We start from the raw sequence: 18,547 nt of genomic DNA on the forward strand, positions 1-18,547 counted from the left end.
ATAAAACTCATAAACAGATACTGTATTCACCGAGCTCAAGTTTCATCAGGAAGTGTGGCGCGGAGTCTGTTTGTATTAAGTTTTAGTGCTATTTGTTAGTAGTACAATTTTGTAGTACAAGAAGTACAATTTTAGCAACCACATAAAACATCCCAGCAATCGCAAAGTAACATGCTAAAAAACACTTGTTATATTTTTGCTTAGAAAAAGTAAACCATATAGTAACTCCATCGCAACACCTTCAGTACAGCAACGCACTCTGGCAACCTCCGACAACACCTTAGCAATCATACAGCAAAATACACCAAAATGATACCATTATATGGTCAAGTTATTGTATATAGTTACTGGAGCTGAAATGATGTTAGTTATTGTTAACTGTGATGCGACCTCTTAACTTAACTTTACTCATACTGACACAATTGGGTAACACTTAATTTTAAGGTGTCCTTGATACACGTTACATGTACTTACTATTATAACAACAATTAATTCTGCATAATTACATGCAAGTAACCCTAAGCCAAACCCTAATCCTAACCCTAAGCAAATAGTAAGCACATGTAGTTAATTCATATTACTCAGTACTTAAATGTATAGTTAAACTGTAACAAGGACACCTTAAAAGAAAGTGAAACCCACAATTGATTGCTATGGATATCATCAATATAACTTGACATAATGGGACTGTTTACACTCAATTGGGAGTGGCACCTGAATCTGAGTTGGTTTCAATGATGAGTCACAAACTTTATTTATAGCCACACAACAAGGGCAAGTTATGTTTGTTTTCAGGACTAGCCTACAGCACAAACAAACAAACAAAAACAACCATGCCATTTACTTAAAGTGCATTTTTTGCTGTTCAGTTTGTCTAAAAGCAAATAACGCAGTTTTGTTTAAATAGTTTTGACACTGGAGTTTTGTTGTGCAGAACACATGCTGACTAGCTTTACTCACTGCATATTTCTTATGGGTTTTATTTTTTATTTTTTTCTAGTATTTAAAATATGATGCATACTTTAAAAAGACATAACAATATACATAAAGGTTTTTCAAAGTCATCTTTATTTATAGTGAACTAAATATTGACTAACAAAATATATTTAGTTTTATCTTAATGAAAGTTCTAGTATATTATAGCTAATTTAGCTTTTTTCTATGGTTAAATTAAGTTGTAAAAAGCAAAATTACTTAAAGGTCTCGTTCTTCGTGATCCCATGTTTCAAACTTCAGTTAGTGTGTAATGTTGTTGTTAGAGTATAAATAATATCTGTAAAATTATAAAGCTCAAAGTTCAATGCCAAGCGAGATATTTTATTTAACAGAATTCGCCTACAACGAACGACCCGTTTGGACTACAATCTCAATCAGTTTAATGCCGGATTCGCACAAAGATTATTCTTGAAAGATGGAGCAGTTTCCTCTTTGTCTGGAGAAGGCGTTGTTTATGGACCACAACCGGTAAGTGTATTTTATTATTTAAGTTGGTGCGTTTAACAGTTTCTGAAACTTATTATACAAAAGGCAACACTGTTTAGCTTTGTTAACTAGATGTTAGGGCTGTGCAAAAAAATCAAATGCGATTTTCATGCGCATCTCGTCAATAAAAACGCTCCTGTGATTATAAGTACATCTCTAGCACATGCTCCTGCCCACTTGCTTCTAAAAACTAGCCCAATCGCGTTTCCAGGAGGGCACAGGAACAACACAGGAACCGCTGGCCCAATCAGAACTCATTACGTATTTCTGAAGGACGGACTTTATAGAACAAGGAAGTCATCAGCCCTATTTATGACAGTGAAAACAGCGGTATACAGAGAGGTGAATAGTGTGAAAAATACTGTTTTTACACGCGAAATATGAACACGTTATATTGCACACTGTAAACACAATCGAAGCTTAAAATAAGCACGAAAAACGGGACCTTTAAGTAACATTTTGGCTTGTGTGCAATTATATTTTGAACAGTTTCACTTACACTGGGTTACAACTGTGATGAAGAGTGGAGTTTTTGCGTAAGGACAGGTACATAAAGAGTATGTTATTTTACTTCAGGGGCAGATTTAGCATTTAGCTTGTGCTAAGAAAAAAGTAATAGCACAACAAGCCACACAAAATGTAATATCCTTCATGTCTGAAGCACAAATGGTGCGGGACGGCTGAAGTACTTAGGGTTAGGAGTTTGTTTAAATCACTAACCCTAACTACAAGCCGTTGCGATAATGATGCTTGACTTAGCAAACACAACTTGACCCTTTCCTGCCACTAAGATTATTTTACAATCTGCATCTCTGTCCTGTATTAATATTCCATGATGCCGATTTTTTTTGAAAATCAGCAGTGCGTATCTACTTTAGGTGCTTCATATATTTAAGAACAAAACACAAACAAAACCTCCAGGTTGATTGAATTCACCCACTCCACACGTAACTCAATAAAACCTCACTGCAGAAGAAACACAATGCTTTATTCATCACCTGCATTTCACGCTGACATCTTGAGTCCTTTTTGAAAATGGTTTTAAAAAGATGAGAAAATATCCTGATGCACCTATTTTTAGCTCATCCTGTGTCATGCTCCCATTCACAAATTAGATTAGTAGTTTTGGCAGAGGCTCTGTGTGGTTTCTCATATAATCATGGTTTGCCTGCATCTGATTGCTTGTGCTGTTTTGCAGCATCTGGGATAATAGTGTGAGTAAAGTTTAAGCTCAGTACAGCTGCATAAATGATCAGCACCAACTCCATGAGATTCTGTGTAGCATACATCGAACACAATTTGCATGAGGACGATAAATATGCAAGTTGTGCCATTAGATTAACAGACACTTCACTGTGAACCTAGTAAGATGGACCAGCTGACAGCATTTTGCTGAACATTATGTCAAGTAATTATTTTAGAAGAAATACAACTAAATCTTAGCCATTTTAACATCTGTCTTTTCATTCATGCTCATTCAGATGCATATTGTGCATAAAGAACTGGCTTAAATTGCCAGTTCATGTCTGATTGGGAAATTAAAACAAATGCAGGTCATAAGGAATAAAAGCCATGTTAACGAAGTAGCAGAATGCTACCTTTTCAGATATTTTTATCATTTTTTTTCCAGTTTGTATGAAATACGATTTCTGATTTAGTCCACAGATTAGAGTTTAGAGAATACTGTATTGAGTTCAGTGAGGATGATTGCATTGCATTGAGTGTGTAGACCAAAACACAAAGTTTAGCAAAGTAATATAATCCGATTACTTTTAGATTACCTTTGATCTAACTTGTTTATCACATTGATTTAAATATGATAATCGATAACAATTTTGATTGAGGAACACATATTCACTAGTTTACCTCAATAAACCCATCTTCAACCTCAGACCTGATACTTGAAGCCAGTAGTTAACCGTGTATCTCTACCTCATCTTGTGTGCGCTACTTATTGAAGTAGTTTTCTCTTCTTAGTCTCTGTCTATTACACTGTATGATTGAGATTCAAAAGGCAGAAAGAAGTAAGTGTTATCTTTAATGATTGTTCGTTGTATGATTGAATTATTCTGGTTTTCTCTTGGTTTATTTGAAGTGTGCTAGTTAAACAGTTATTTCTTTATTTGTGGGGTTAGTAGGGAGGTGTGTGTCGGAGTTTTTTAGATATATCACTTTTGATACAGAAGACCACTCCACACTAGAGTCCCGTGTGGGTCTAAAAGCTACAGTTCTTAATTGGTTTCAGTCATACATGTCTGACAGAAAGTTTTTTGTCAAGGTGGGTAATTTTACCTCTTCCCCTGCATCTTCCGCAAGGCTCTGTCTTAGCCCCTTCCCTATTTTCTATCTACAGTATATGCTACCTCTGGGATCTATTCTAAGGAAACATGGCGTCTCTTTTCATTTCTATGCAGACGAGGTTAAAGAGTGGCTCGCCCCCAAAATTTCCTCTTCCTAAATGAAGACAAGAGCAAAGTAATTGTTTTCGGTTCTAATAAGGATTCTCAGTATATACGCCCTAATTTGGAAAGTTTATCAGTTTTTAGATCTTCCCTGGTGCAGAACCTAAGTGTTCTTGTCGACTAGCATTTATTTTTGATGAACATATTTCCTCTGTTATTGGATCCAGTTTCTATCAACTTAATCTACTGTCTAAAATCAGATACTTTCTCACTCCCAAACCTCTAGAAATGGCTGTTCATGCGTTTGTTACATCTCGGCTAGATTATTGCAATTCCTTATATTGCGGTATATCTAAATCTCAGATTGGGAGCGTTCAGCTAGTCCAAAATGCTGCGGCCAGACTTCTTGTGAAGTGTTGCAAACATGAACACATCGCTCCAATTCTCAGATCTCTACACTGGTTGCTGGTTCATCAGAGAATAGACTTGAAAATTCTACTCTTTGTTTATAAATCTTTACATAACCTAGCTCCTGTCCACCTCTCTGAACTCTTTCATGTATACACTCCGTCCAGAAGCCTAAGATCTTGCGACCAGACTTTGTTGGTAGTTCCACACACTAGACTCAAGCGTGAAGGGGTGGACTTTGTTATATCCCTGCCTTTAGAAATAAGAATGACCCCTTCTCAGTCTGTTTTTAAGTCCCCGCTAAAAACCTATTTGTTTTCCTTAATATACTGATTACTGTTATTCTGTAATTTAAAAAAAAACTGACTGTCCATATATTTATCTGGTTTGCTTTCTGTGTATGTTTTTATTATTTTCACTACTGTAAAGTACTTTGGTCAGCCTAGTGGCTGTTGTAAATGTGCTATACAAATAAAATAAACTTGAACTTGAACTAAGTTCAGAGGGACTTCAGTTTTACCTTCCTGGATACCATCTAAGTCTAAAGTGTATCTACAGTGGCTCTGAATGATGGTAACATTTCTGAGTGACACCATCAGGATCTCCTTCTATGGAATCAATCCAATCAAATATAAAATCTCCTTTTCCATCAAGGCCAATCTGAGGTGCAGTGCGATATGGGGCATCAGTGCCACCCATAGGATGAGACAGTGAAACCTCTGAGGCTTGCAATGACTCAGACAGGAAATGAGTTTAGAGCTGGATTGATACAGAGCCATGAATGAGACAAAACGGACTGCCGGACACCTTACAGACCTGTTTATACTGGCCCCATCTGTCCAGACACCACATCTGGATGTGAGGTTGGGTGTACTATGACTGGGGAATGCACAGACAAAATCACTCTGTCACATTATTATGTTTGAAACGTGGGCGACGAGAGCTGAGCGTCCGGTCCTGGCAGCTCTTTATTGCGCCATAAGAAATTCTTCAGTCGCTCTGACACTGTTTTATTCATTCCTTGTGAACTGAATTCCTTTAGCCTGAATTTCCTTGGGACTTTGGGATTTAATTATAAACTATGGAGAGTTTGTCCAGCTGTGGAGAACTGGGCCAGTGAAGAGTTCTTTAAATGAAGATATTCTTATCTCTAAGATGTTTTACAAATGGAAGCTCTGGGAAAATAGCTATTGTGTGGCTCCCAATGAATTACTACTTGTGTGATTAATGCTAAATCTAAATCTAATCTTAGTATTACATTAATATTTATTTGATTTAGATTTCTCTCTCTCTCTCTCTCTCTTGGATTTCATCAGAATATCAGACAAATTCCATGGTAATTACCATTACATTTTAATCATTTATACCAGGATTTCCCAAATGGGGATTTTTGAGGTAACTGTTAGGCTGAATATATAACATTAAAATAAACAAATGGGGATTCACAATTAGTAAAACTAGTGACATATCTTATAAAAGATATATCGCCCTGTTTGTATCAGACTGTTTTCAGAATGGCTTGATGATGAACTGCAAGCGTCGTGAATTTAGGAGCTTCGTTTACATTCATACTTGCAGAATTTCTGACATGTTTGTCGACAGCAGCGTTTCATCAATATTCTGCCAAAAGGATTTGACATTAATATGTTAAGGGTTTGAACATTAATAATTGAATGCATAAATAAATGTAATGCAGCTTTACAGTACAGTTAGCTGTGTTGGTTCTTGTAAAGAGTAAACTTAGTGTGAAAGCAGTAGAGACATGAAATGACATGTCATATTACAGTTCAAACTTCAATAACAATATATGACATAAAAATGGCACAATATATATTTTTTGGCAAAATCGTGCAATTCTCTTTACATTATGTAAATTATTATATTATTATATATTTATATATGTTGAAAAATAAAACTATTTATTTTGATAAATAAACAAAATAAAACACTAAGCAAAACCTATTTCATCTGTTTACTTGCATGCCATGCAAACCTTAACCGGCTGCAGACAACCATGCAAATATGTATTTAAATTATTTAAAGATTAACATACTTTATGTACGTTAAGCAGTTTGGCAGACAGACATGTTTGGAAACCCCTGGGTTATACCATAAAAACTACCTAAATAGCTTTAAATAAAAACACAACATTTCCAAAATGTTTTCTGAGAATATCCTAAATTTGTCGTGGGCCCCCATTTATTATATCCCCTTATGGTAATAATAGTATGATCTCTGATAAAGTATTTGTGACCACATGGATCAGACAGAAATGTATTGCTCTTACAGTCTTCACACTTGACCTCAATCTCATTATTTCTCTGTAATGAAAAAATAAAGATCCAAAAAACAAAACAAAACAAAAAAAACATTTTTGGAACAAAGGAAGAGAATGAAGGAAGTGCTACTTAAATTGCAATTTAAAAAGTTTTGAAAGAGAAAAGTTATGGATATTATCATTCATACTGTGAGATTTATTATTACAGAGTACAATGAATCTGAGATGCTGTCAAAATGTACACCTAGTGTGAACTTGAGATGTCATTTTAAGGAATGTTCATGAATCTAAATCCTCATTTCATAAAACCACTTGGAAGAAATATGAAATCATTGAGCTACAACTTGGAAGAGGTTGTGAAATAAAGGGAAATTTGTTAGTCTATTAAGAAATCTAGGAATCTTAGTTTGTAATTTCACATTCTGCTTCAGACCTCAACAACAATCAGTAAATGCATTTTTACAAGCCAATGAAGTTTGACCAATGACGATTAACCATTAAGCAGATTTTAAACAAGCACGTTTAGGAAAGCACAAAGTTATCATTTGAACTCATACAAAATTATTAACTTTAATTTCTCAAACGATATGAAAGAGGTTTTAAGATGCCTCTTTTGTAATTAACTCTGAAATAAACAGCTCAGCACAGAAACCATTCAAATCTACAGTAACTGGTGATCTCCACCCACAGGAGAGTGTTGCCAGTAATGAAGTGATGACTGAAGGGTCAGTGGAGAAGCGTTGCTGGTGACATAACACAGGTGAAGCCCTCGGTTGCTGCTGTGCACTGACTCACGCTCACAGAGCCTCTTACTCACACGACAGCAGCTGTCAAGAATATGAGCTGTGACCCATTTAACCAGCTACACTTTACAAATGATGTCAAACCTGTGTTTGCTACGCGTCCACATGCATGCAATTATATACAGAGATGCTGGTTTGGGCTTGTTGAACTCGTTCACTCTAGATCTGAACCAGACACATTCCAGCATCAGTTAATCTGAATGACTTTTCAAACAGTGTGGTCTTCTACGGTGTCAAACAGTCACACAAAGACATCAATAATCAGAATATGAACCTCAACAATGGTGACCATAAAAAAACATGCTGCAATGCATACTGTAGTACAAAACTCATCCATGGCTCCCAGCATGCTCTGCAGCATGTTTTTTATGGTCACCATTGTTGAGGTTCATATTCTGATTATTGATGTCTTTGTGTGACTGTTTGACACCGTAGAAGACCACACTGTTTGAAAAGTCATTCAGATTAACTGATTATCACAGAACCACTGGCTCTTAGAATCACTTTTACTATAATCAATCAAATTACACAATGCCTATTTCATCAGAGATTAGACTCCAAGAAGTTCAATAATTGATGATTACCATCGCCAATATAAAGTATAGCAACCTACACCTAGGTACAGGTTAACACCTGATGGCATTTCTTCTGGGCTTTTGAGTTATGACAAATGTGTTTTAGAAACACACGGTTATAACAGCCAGAGAAAACACAAAGACTGAAATCAAGGGTCAAGAGCCCAACTAAAGCAAACAGTGATCTCTAACATGGTTACTTCAAATGAAACAATAAATCAACATCTAAACCTTAGTTCATTATCAATAAGATCTTCTGTAGACGTCTGACAGAAATAAAGTCAGTCTGGTTATTAATAAGTGGAGCTGGTGATGCTGTTTGTGGGGTTGTTTAATCAGATCTTGAGAGATTTCATGTATTTTATTTCAGTTGATTTCATCTAAGGCTGTGTCTGAAGTCAGTTATAGTAGTTCTTGTTTTTCTCTTTTCTTCAGTGATTCTGTTTGTTAACAGCAGCTGTTCATCACTAATTAACAATCAGCACTTAGTTAATCACTTAATTACTTGAATGCAAAGTTTTAAAACTTACATGGTTTAAATCAAGGCAATCTGTTTACTCAAACAGTTTGAGTTAAGTTAACTTGTCGGGTTTTACAGTGTATGAGTAATGCATATACTATATTCCAACATGAAGAACAGCAGTCAGATATAACAACCACCAAGTTAAGAAAACCCATAGTGACAGTTTGCTTAAAATGACAACTATGGGTTTTCGTAGTATATGGGGTTTGTTGCAAGCCGGGCCAGACCTCTCAAGAATCGCTGCCAATGAATAGCTTCAGTTGAGTTTCGATTGGTGAAAGCCAATCCATTCAGCTTCTTTAGTTCAATTCACTGGAGGGGAAGATTATCAGTGGCATCTTATTCACTAGACAAAACTACTGCTTGGCAAAAGAAATATAGTGCACAACTAACACAGACTAGTTTTATGATCAATAATCCTTTTGTTTTTTTAAGTGCATGCAGAAAGCTAGTTTGCAATGTAAACGTGAGTAAATAGTGACAGTTTTTATTATTTATTATCCCACTCTTAAATTCAGTGTTGGTGTAACTGAATATATTAAGGTTGATTCACTAATGTGATATGATGTTTTTGGGTGTGTATATTTGCATGGAAGGGTCCAATTCTCACTATTAACAACAACTTATGCCTCAGTAAAGTCCTAATTTGCTGCTTATTAATAGTTCGTAAGGTAGTTGTTAAGTTTAGGAATGTGGTAGAATTAAGGGTTCTAAAATATGCTCATGCAGAATAAGACATTAATACATACTTTATAAATACTAATAAACAGCCAATATGCAAGTAATATGCATGATAATATGCAACAAGATAATAGTGAGAACTGGACCCTAAACTAAAGTGTTACCACCGATTTAAACAAAGAATCTGGCCGGATTTACAATGTACTTACAGTGTTAACCAAGAAAATACTGAGCAAGGTTAGGTTTAGATGCTTTTTTTTTTTTTTTGCAAAAGTGGAAAGAATACATTGTATGTACATGTGTGACAGGGCTGTAAAACCTGGGCTATGATTACTAACTCTAACCTATTTTTAGATGTGCCTATACAGCACATGACCTATATGATCTCTCAGTTTTAAACAGACACATGAAACATGTGCACACATGCATACGTCTGGCAGATCAAGTAGAGCTGAATGTCAAATGGTTGAAAAGTCACTGACAAAGGATTGTTCTTTTTGTATACTTCATTAAAACTGACAATGTACTATAAAGAGACCCATATAGGCCAAACATGTGTGTTCGCGCACACACACACACACACACACACACATCTCTGTGGAGCTGCGTGTCAAACAGTATGAATGTTGAATGATGCAGCCTCTTAAATGTGCATCACCAACAGAAATCCCACATCAAACCAGGAAAGCAGCACATGGATGTATAGTTATTTGCAGGAAATGCTCGACACAAGAAGGATTCTAGTTCTTAATTAACTATTGACAAACTATGATCATTAACCTGCATCATTTGCATACAGGCAAGCAAAATGTACCTGCATTACACAAAGTAACGTGTAGTTACTTGATTTTTAGAGTTTAGTGGTGTCAAACCCCCCAGCCCCCCCCCCCCCCCCCCCCCCCACACACACACACACGCGCGCACACACACACACACACACACAAAACTCAATGCTACAATGTTAAAGTGATACTAATGTGGTTTAACATGGTGTATTGTTGCAGTATTACTCAAGTGTTCTGAGTGTTTTTTAGTATGTTGCAATGCAGTTTCCAGTGTGTCATTGTGAAAGTGATTTCTAGTTGTATATTACGTATTGGCCAAAGAAATTTGTTTTTAGCAGGTTGCTATGCAATTGCTAGGGCGTCCTGATTGGTTAATAGTTGGTTATTACTTATTGGTCCAAGAAATAAGCCCACATTTATGAAATTCTGATCTACTGTATCAACCCAGGTTATACAGTAGATCAGGATGTTTTTGATTGTTTTGGCATATATATGTATATAAACAGTATGAATTTCTTTCAGCGGTTGAACACAAAAGAAGATATTCTGAAGAATGTTGGTAACCATACATTTTATAGCAGCCACTGACTTCCATAGTATTTTTTATATAGCAATGAAGTCTGTGGCTACCATCAACGGTGAATATTAAAATATCTTCTTTTGTGTCCAACAGCTAAAAGAAATTCCTACAGGTTTGGAACAAGTGGAGGGTGAGCAAATGATGACCGAATTTTCATTTTTGGGTGAACTATCCCTTTAACCTTATATATGAGTAATAGTAAATCTTTCAATGGTTGTGTTGTGCATGACAATAAATGATAAGACTATAACTCTTAGAAGGTTCACAGCATTTTGCTCCTCTCTGTTCAATAGCCTCTTTCTGAGGACAAATGCTAGAGAGTGGAAGCCCACGCTAGAGGAAAGAGAGAATGAAACCTGTTGTCCGAGACCACTGGATACACCTTTTCCTGATCCTTCATCCGCTTAAACAATTTGAGATCCCTTATATAATCTATTCCCCTTCGACTCTACTCCCGCATCCCATTCCAGTCAAAAATACTGCTCTTCAAAAGAGTGGCTCTCTTTCGCTGGAATGCATTTTGCCACATGCTCCAACACTCCAGAGACTCGTCTGCAGTCTGGTTTCCTTTATGAGGGGGTGAAAGAGTCTTCAGTTTTCCTCGCGCCAAAGTAAATTCCTGAAACTGCCGTATTGTTTGTGCAAATGTGTTTCTCATTTTTGACCTGTACTATAAGCTAATTTAGAGTTAGAGGAATTAGCCAACTATTTTTTAAATATTTGGACCCATGCTGGTAAGACATTTTAAATGGTTCAAATGTCAGATTGTTAGTTTGAAGGGTATGCAGTTATTTACATTTGCATACTTCCTTACTGCATTTGCTCACATTGTATGCTGATGACAAAGCTGAGGATTTTAGTAAGCTTTGTTCCAAAGACCAGTGAGCTTAGGCAGCATCGCACGTATCCTTCACAAAGAAGCCATGCCACAATGCTTTACGGCTAGCTCAGCAGAAACTATCATGCAAGATAGCAGATGAGTCAAGAGTTTTGTTAATATAGATGGTTAGTATACAAAATTTTTGGTAACATTCTTTTGGGCACCAATTCTCCCTTCTAACTAACTACTATCTATAGCTTTTGACTGAGTGAACTCTTAACTGTTAGTTGTTAAATGTAGGTATGTGATAGGATTAAGGGATCTAAAATATGGTCATGCAGAATAAGCTATTAATATGTGCTTTATAAGTACTAATAAGCAGCCAATATTCTAATAGTATGTATGCTAAAAAGCAACTAGTTAATAGTGAGAATTGGTCCCTAGAGTGTTATCCATTTTTGGTTATTTAAAATGTGCATATACAGGATAGGAGATATCTTAGTTTTGGTTGTCCACTGTCAGAAATCAACAAATCAGTTGATATTCCATGTGGCCAATAAATTTGACGCCCTGAAAACTGCGTGTATAATAATTGAATAATTTGAGAAAAAGTATAAAATAGTTTTAAAATAAAGCCTATATTATGCTACACTTCAGCTCCAAAAATGATCCAAACCATTTTTAACATTATTTGTTACTATATTGCTTTACGTCTTGCATCTTTTGCAGCATCTCGCACAGGAACGCTGCATTTTTAAGATGCCATGTCAAGTTAAAAGAATTTCAACTTGTACACGTAGTGCCACTCATCAATGTCAGTTCCAAAACAGTGGACCAAGACCCTGGATGAAGGGCAAGCATTGCAAGCTTTTGTTTACAGTAGCAAGTTGGCATGGAAACTGTTTATTGGTAACAAGGCAGAGAAGGCATTCTGTGCACTGATCTATAACATAGAACTGGATTGCTCATGACGTCATGAAAGTGAAGCCGCAGCGCCGCCATATTGGTAATCCCTAGTGTGCGTAAACGTTCTATTGAATTAATAGGACATTTTATTTTAATTAAATTTAAATGAGAAAACATAACCTAACAAGTCAGCGTTTATAAATCTGAAGTATCTGTGTACATTATTACAATGCAAACACCCTAGGCATGTTAACGGTTATTATTTTTTTTAATGTCAGGAATTTCCGCTACTTATTAAAAAGCTAACGTTACGTTCATTACAGTAGCGAACATGATAAACATCAGACATGACCTCGACATATATATAACAAACTACAAAGTGCTCATTCTGAAATCTGACGAAAGATTTATGCTTTGTATAACTTTATTTGCCTTGTACAGTTATTTATTGTTTATATAATTTTGGTATAGCGTTTTTTTTTTGTTATTCTGCAAATGTTTCAACAATTATTTCATTAACAGCATTCATTTTGATGCAGGTACGTTAATTATTTAAACAGCGGTTAAATTAATTATTAATTTAGCATACAATACTATACATGGAAATGATAATGCTAGTAAACGTACTTGCGCGATCTTGGAGAGTCTGAAATAGATGTTGCTCAATCAGGACATTAAAAATATAACGTTACACATCATAATTTATTCAGAGAACTAACTGACTATATAAAGTACAAATTTAAAGACATTTAAATGCTTTATTTCCAAGATAGTAAGTTAAGATTTTCATTTCAGTATATAGCAATATTAATAGATGCTATTGAATTATTCATTCTAATATATTCAAAACCATTTCTGATATGAATACGTTCATGTTTAATAATTGCTGAATAATTATGTTCGTAAAGAAATAAGCTATATTTTGTGTTGGATCGTTACCTGTGTCGTTACATTGCAGATAACACCTGAAGTAAACATTAATTTACATACACATATCATAAAAACGATTTGCTTCAGATCGGGTGATTATAGGACAGCGGTTTGAATGTGACTCAGTGGTGCTCTCTGCTGATAGGGATTAGTAAGATGGCGGATCGAACCCTTCCGGTGGCTTCACTGTCTGTTGGCAGTTCAGAACGTGATGAGCGATCCAGTCATATATAGATCAGTGATTCTGTGCTGTTTTTTAACATTCCTGAACGCTGCATCTCGCGTTTTAGGGGCCGTTTACATGACAATATCTTCAGCTAAAAACGAAAACTTTTTATGCATTTTAATTTACATGACAATGGCATTTTGGGGACTGAAAACACATATGTTTGAAAGCAAGTTTCAAAGTGCATGTTTTTTAAAACAGTGACGTCATGCACGTGAGTACATTTAGATATGTAGACATGCGCAGTACGTGTCGATTTTAAAAGCAAGCGCACACAAACATACACATCAACGGCGGAGTACATGGTACGATTGTTGCTGCTCAAGAGTTTGCTAACGCTTCTTCAGCAAAGTGAGGATTTACTTCATCAATATTACAACCAACAGCGGAGACGCAACATATACAACATATAATCATCACTTCCCTACAGGTACTGTTACCTAACAAGGTGACAGCGCCAACTACTGGCCTGGCATGGGTAATACAGCGTTTTTGGCCATTTTCTCAGATATGTGTAAATGCAAATCATTTTGAAAATGTTGTTGTGTAAACATAAAACTTTAAAAAAAAAAAAATTTGACTACATCGTTGTCGTGTAAATGTAGCCTTACATGAAAATAAACCTTCTGTTTGAATGGCCCCCAACTTGACACAGCATCTTAAAAATGTGGTGCTTATGTGAGACGCTGCAAAAGACGCGAGCACAACAGTTATACATGTCCGTCTAATGTGTGTTTACATAGTGTACGTAGTGTATCAGAATGGAAAAAAGTGTTCTGTGCGACCCCTTAGGATGCTTGGTTGCCTAATTAGACAGTGGACAGTTTGGCACAGAACGTCTGTCAGGCTCGAATAAAATGGTAGCTATGTTGACACTGCACACGTACATGTACTGCCACACTTTGTTATGATTTATCACATCATTTAATCACACCTAAAACTGGTGTTGGAAACAGAGAAGAGTTCAAAACAAGGCCATGTTCAGAGTCATGAGTCACTGCTGGGTGTAGACTGATGTTATTTCATAGTGTTGCTCTGCTGGTGGTTTCCCTCCTGACGTCATGTGGCTAAATGAAACATACATCATGCTTACAGATACACCCCGATGCCCTACAGCAAAAAGACTCACTGTACTTAAAACACATAAAACAATCCTGCCGTAGTTCCACTCTGCAGAACATGACTGTGTCACTTCAAATGTCATATAATGACAGCTACAGACTACACTGTGACGCAAGGCTTACATTTCTCTGGCATAAAGACAACTTCAACTACATCAAGGTCAAAAATAGGCATGATTCAGGGTCCTCACTCAACTGGGAAGAACATGAATGAATCTGAAAGCTCAATAAGTGAGATCTACATCAGATGAAAAGTGACCCATGCAGAAGCCAAGGTATTTCTGATTTGGAGTGGAGGGGCACATGAATCAATTTAACTGACACTTTAACCAACAGATCATCTGGGTGACCATTATTAAGGATTCTTAAAGAAATCTAGATCTTTTAACATATTCTGGTCTCTTAATAAGACTCTAGTTCTAAGTATGAGCCAAACAAACCCAACAAAATCACCAGTGAGATCCTCTGTGGCACTTTTCTATGGTACACTTTGGTCTCCAAATAAAACTTTTTAAAAGCATTACGGGCATAACTCTTTGTACTTTATTTCCTTACAGTGAGAACCATGAGAAACTATGATATAATCATGTTGAATAAACTGTATACTGTAAAAATAATCAATCGAAGTAAATAAAACAAAGATTATTGGAGTACCTTTTAACAAGACAATAAGTCAAAGTCACCTTTATTTATATAGCGCTTTAAACAAAATACATTGCGTCAAAGCAACTGAACAACATTCATTAGGAAAACAGTGTCAATAATGCAAAAATGATAGTTAAAGGCAGTTCATCATTGGATTCAGTTATGTCATCTCTGTTCAGTTAAATAGTGTCTGTGCATTTATTTGCAATCAAGTCAACGATATCGCTGTAGATGAAGTGTCCACAACTAAGCAAGACAGAGGCGATAGCGGCAAGGAACCGAAACTCCATCGGTGACAGAATGGAGAAAAAAACCTTGGGAGAAACCAGGCTCAGTTGGGCCAGTTCTCCTCTGACGAGACGAAACCAGTAGTTCAATTCCAGGCTGCAGCAAAGTCAGATTGTGCAGAAGAATCATCTGTTTCCTGTGGTCTTGTCCTGGTGCTCCTCTGAGACAAGGTCTTTACAGGGGATCTGTATCTGGGGCTCTAGTTACAATAACTACAATACTACTGTAGTTTTTCAACTTCAAAATTTCATGTTTAACTCCATGAGTTACTTGTCGTTTTTTTTTTAAGTTAAATTTCCTAGCAATTTCTGAGTGATTATATGTATATATTAACATTCAAGAAATAACATTATTTAGGCCCGTACTATTGCACAATGGGAACCCACTTTAGTAATCTCATTGCATTTTTTATCTTTATATTATTAATTTTTTATTGTATTTATTTTTTTATTTTATTTTTTAACACTGACTGTCCACATGAGCATCAACTATCCAACACTGGTCACCAAATTATTGTAGAAAATAGGGATAAAAGTTCTCTTCAACTCACGAGAAAGTTTATCAATTACAAAGGACCAACAAAATGTTTAGTGACTTTTGTAAATCAGGGTTTCAAATGGGTCTCCAATTTTGTAAACAGGATGAGGGGGAAAAAAGTAACATTTACTGAAAGTTAAGAATCTATGATCAGCTACAATTTGTCACAAGACTCTATTTCGTTTGCGATTCGTGAAAACATTCTTTCATTGGTATTTTCAAATGAGTCTTACTTTCAACAATCATAATTCATAGTGCACATGTGACAAGGTGCTGCCTCTCAGTCCAGTTGAATTCATTGGTGGGATCTCCCACAGTGGACCACAGCACAGATTACTGTCCCCCAGCAGGGGCCCCAGTGGTAGCAGAGGAACCCGCATGGAGCATATGCTTTGAATATGCTAATTACCGTAGTTTATTTTCTTCTCAGTTAGAAGACCATATCTTGAAATATTACTACACGTGCATGGATATCCATGATGTGCTGAACAAACAAAACAAAAAAAACCTCAAATCATGCAGCTTGTTCAGGACAGGTGTGCTATGACACTTTTTAGGCTTTTCAGATCACCTGTCAGATGGTAAAATGAGCATGAGGGATCCAAGCCACATCTAGAGACCAAAATATTTCAGATAAATATTGTTTTATCTTGGTTTGGTCAGTAAGATCCATATGTGATGTATACTGTATATGTTATGTGCTGTATACAGTACAGCAGCTTCACAGTGATTAAAAGGAAAATAACAGAATCAATGATGCAAACTTTTTCAAATATGAAATAAATTCCAATTCTGCTGTGAAGTATAGTTCTAAAAAGACAACAGTGTCACTATTCAGTTAAACAACTGTAAAAAAAGAAAAGTTAATCGATTATGAAACAAATTAAATTCCGCTTCAAGCAGCTCTTCTGGAGACATTGATGTTGTTATTCAGCTCGAGTCCATTGTTGATTCATTTCAGTTCAGTAACAGAGTTGATGTTGCAAAATTCATCAATTATGACACAAATTCGATTCAGCTATAAAGCAGCTCTACAGAAGGCAACAGTGTCAGTATTCAGCTCAATTCACTTCAAGTTTTGTTCTCATCTGATAGTCAAAAAATATGATCTTTTGATCTATGATCTTTACAGCTACAGTCGCTGGTGTTTGTCATTTGACTGGAAGAGTGAGCAGTGCTTAACATGGCGATTCAGAGTCATTTGCACTGGACAAACCAATTCTAGTCTAAGATAAGGTTATATGAAATTTTGAGTATAGCATGTGAGACTTGAAGCTTTAATGTTATGAGCAGTGTGCTGCTCTCAAAACATACTAATTTACAGAGCAGTTATAATAATAAGCATGAACATTGTGTCCATGGATGTCTTAGTTCAGAGTGGTTTTTAGATCATTTGTTTTAAATGCCCCTAAATAATGAATGCAATACTCTTCGATCTTAATGATATGACACATCTCAGTCTAATGCCATATTAACCCATTACATGATCATCATGTGTACACATACAGTATATCCACATATTTCTCTTGCATTATAAACCTGATGGCCTTACCTTGATTATCTTCTTCCATATCTGCAGATAAAAACAAAATAAGGAAACGGTGTGATGAGAACGCGCTCAGACACAGATGTATGCTTTACAATGAGGGGTTTAATATGCTGTATTTACAAACAGGTCCAGTTTTAAGCGGAATATTAGACGGCATAAACTGATACTGTATCTCAATCCAGGTTTAAATCCGCAACCCGATGTGTTTCTGAGCGAATGAAGGGATACAGCGCTTCTCGGTGTGTTCACTAGCGTGGATCAGTAACATCCAGCGGAATAAGCGCTCCAGACACACGGGCATCTGTTTCGCAGCGACCGTCACACGTCATCACACTTGCTCCGCCCCTCACACGCGAATTTACCAATCCTACTAGGACGAAGGATTGCGGCATGAATATTAATTAGGCAATGCTGACGTTGCTTGGTAACTGACCTGAAGCCAGTTTTTAACATTTATGGAGCTCAAAAGAAAAACCTTTTTAGTGCTTTACTGGCATAGCTGTTTCGCATATGATATTGACAAAGCATCAGCACGTACACACACACACACACACACACACACACACACACACACACACACACACACACACACACACAAAACAGAAAAGAAGAAATGTAAGTGAATTGTAAATCATTAAAAGAGAGCAGAATAAAATATTTATCACAGTTCTTCGCTCTACAAACGCCTTCCTTTGAGCCAATCAGGACAAACAACGCATAGCGTAATTAATATTCATGAGCCAAGCCTTCATTTTAGTCAAGTCAAATCACCTTTATTTATAGAGCGCTTTAAACAAAAAAAAGATTGTGTCAAAGCAACTGAACAACATTCATTAGGAAAACAGTGTGTCAATAATGCAAAATGACAGTTAAGGCAGTTCATCATTGAATTCAGTGATGTCATCTCTGTTCAGTTTAAATATTTGCAATCAAGTCAACGATATCACTGTAGATGAAGTGACCCCAACTAAACAAGACAGAGGCGATAGCGGCAAGGAACCGAAACTC

At 36.2% G+C, this 18,547-nt stretch overlaps 1 protein-coding gene across 1 annotated transcript in view; it reads right to left on the minus strand.

Annotated features, from left to right (window-relative positions):
• LOC132148790 (cytohesin-3) overlaps nt 1–17,835 on the minus strand; it is a 42,926-nt gene extending 25,091 nt beyond the window's left edge. The window contains exon 1 of the mRNA XM_059557504.1: nt 17,543–17,835. Coding sequence (XP_059413487.1) covers nt 17,543–17,561 — 19 coding nt within the window. The 5' untranslated portion in view covers nt 17,562–17,835. The remainder of the gene's footprint in view (nt 1–17,542) is intronic.
• Between the last annotated feature and the right edge of the window lie 712 nt (nt 17,836–18,547).

Source organism: Carassius carassius, chromosome 9, assembly GCF_963082965.1.
Source record: "Carassius carassius chromosome 9, fCarCar2.1, whole genome shotgun sequence".
Taxonomy (NCBI): Eukaryota; Metazoa; Chordata; class Actinopteri; order Cypriniformes; family Cyprinidae; genus Carassius; species Carassius carassius.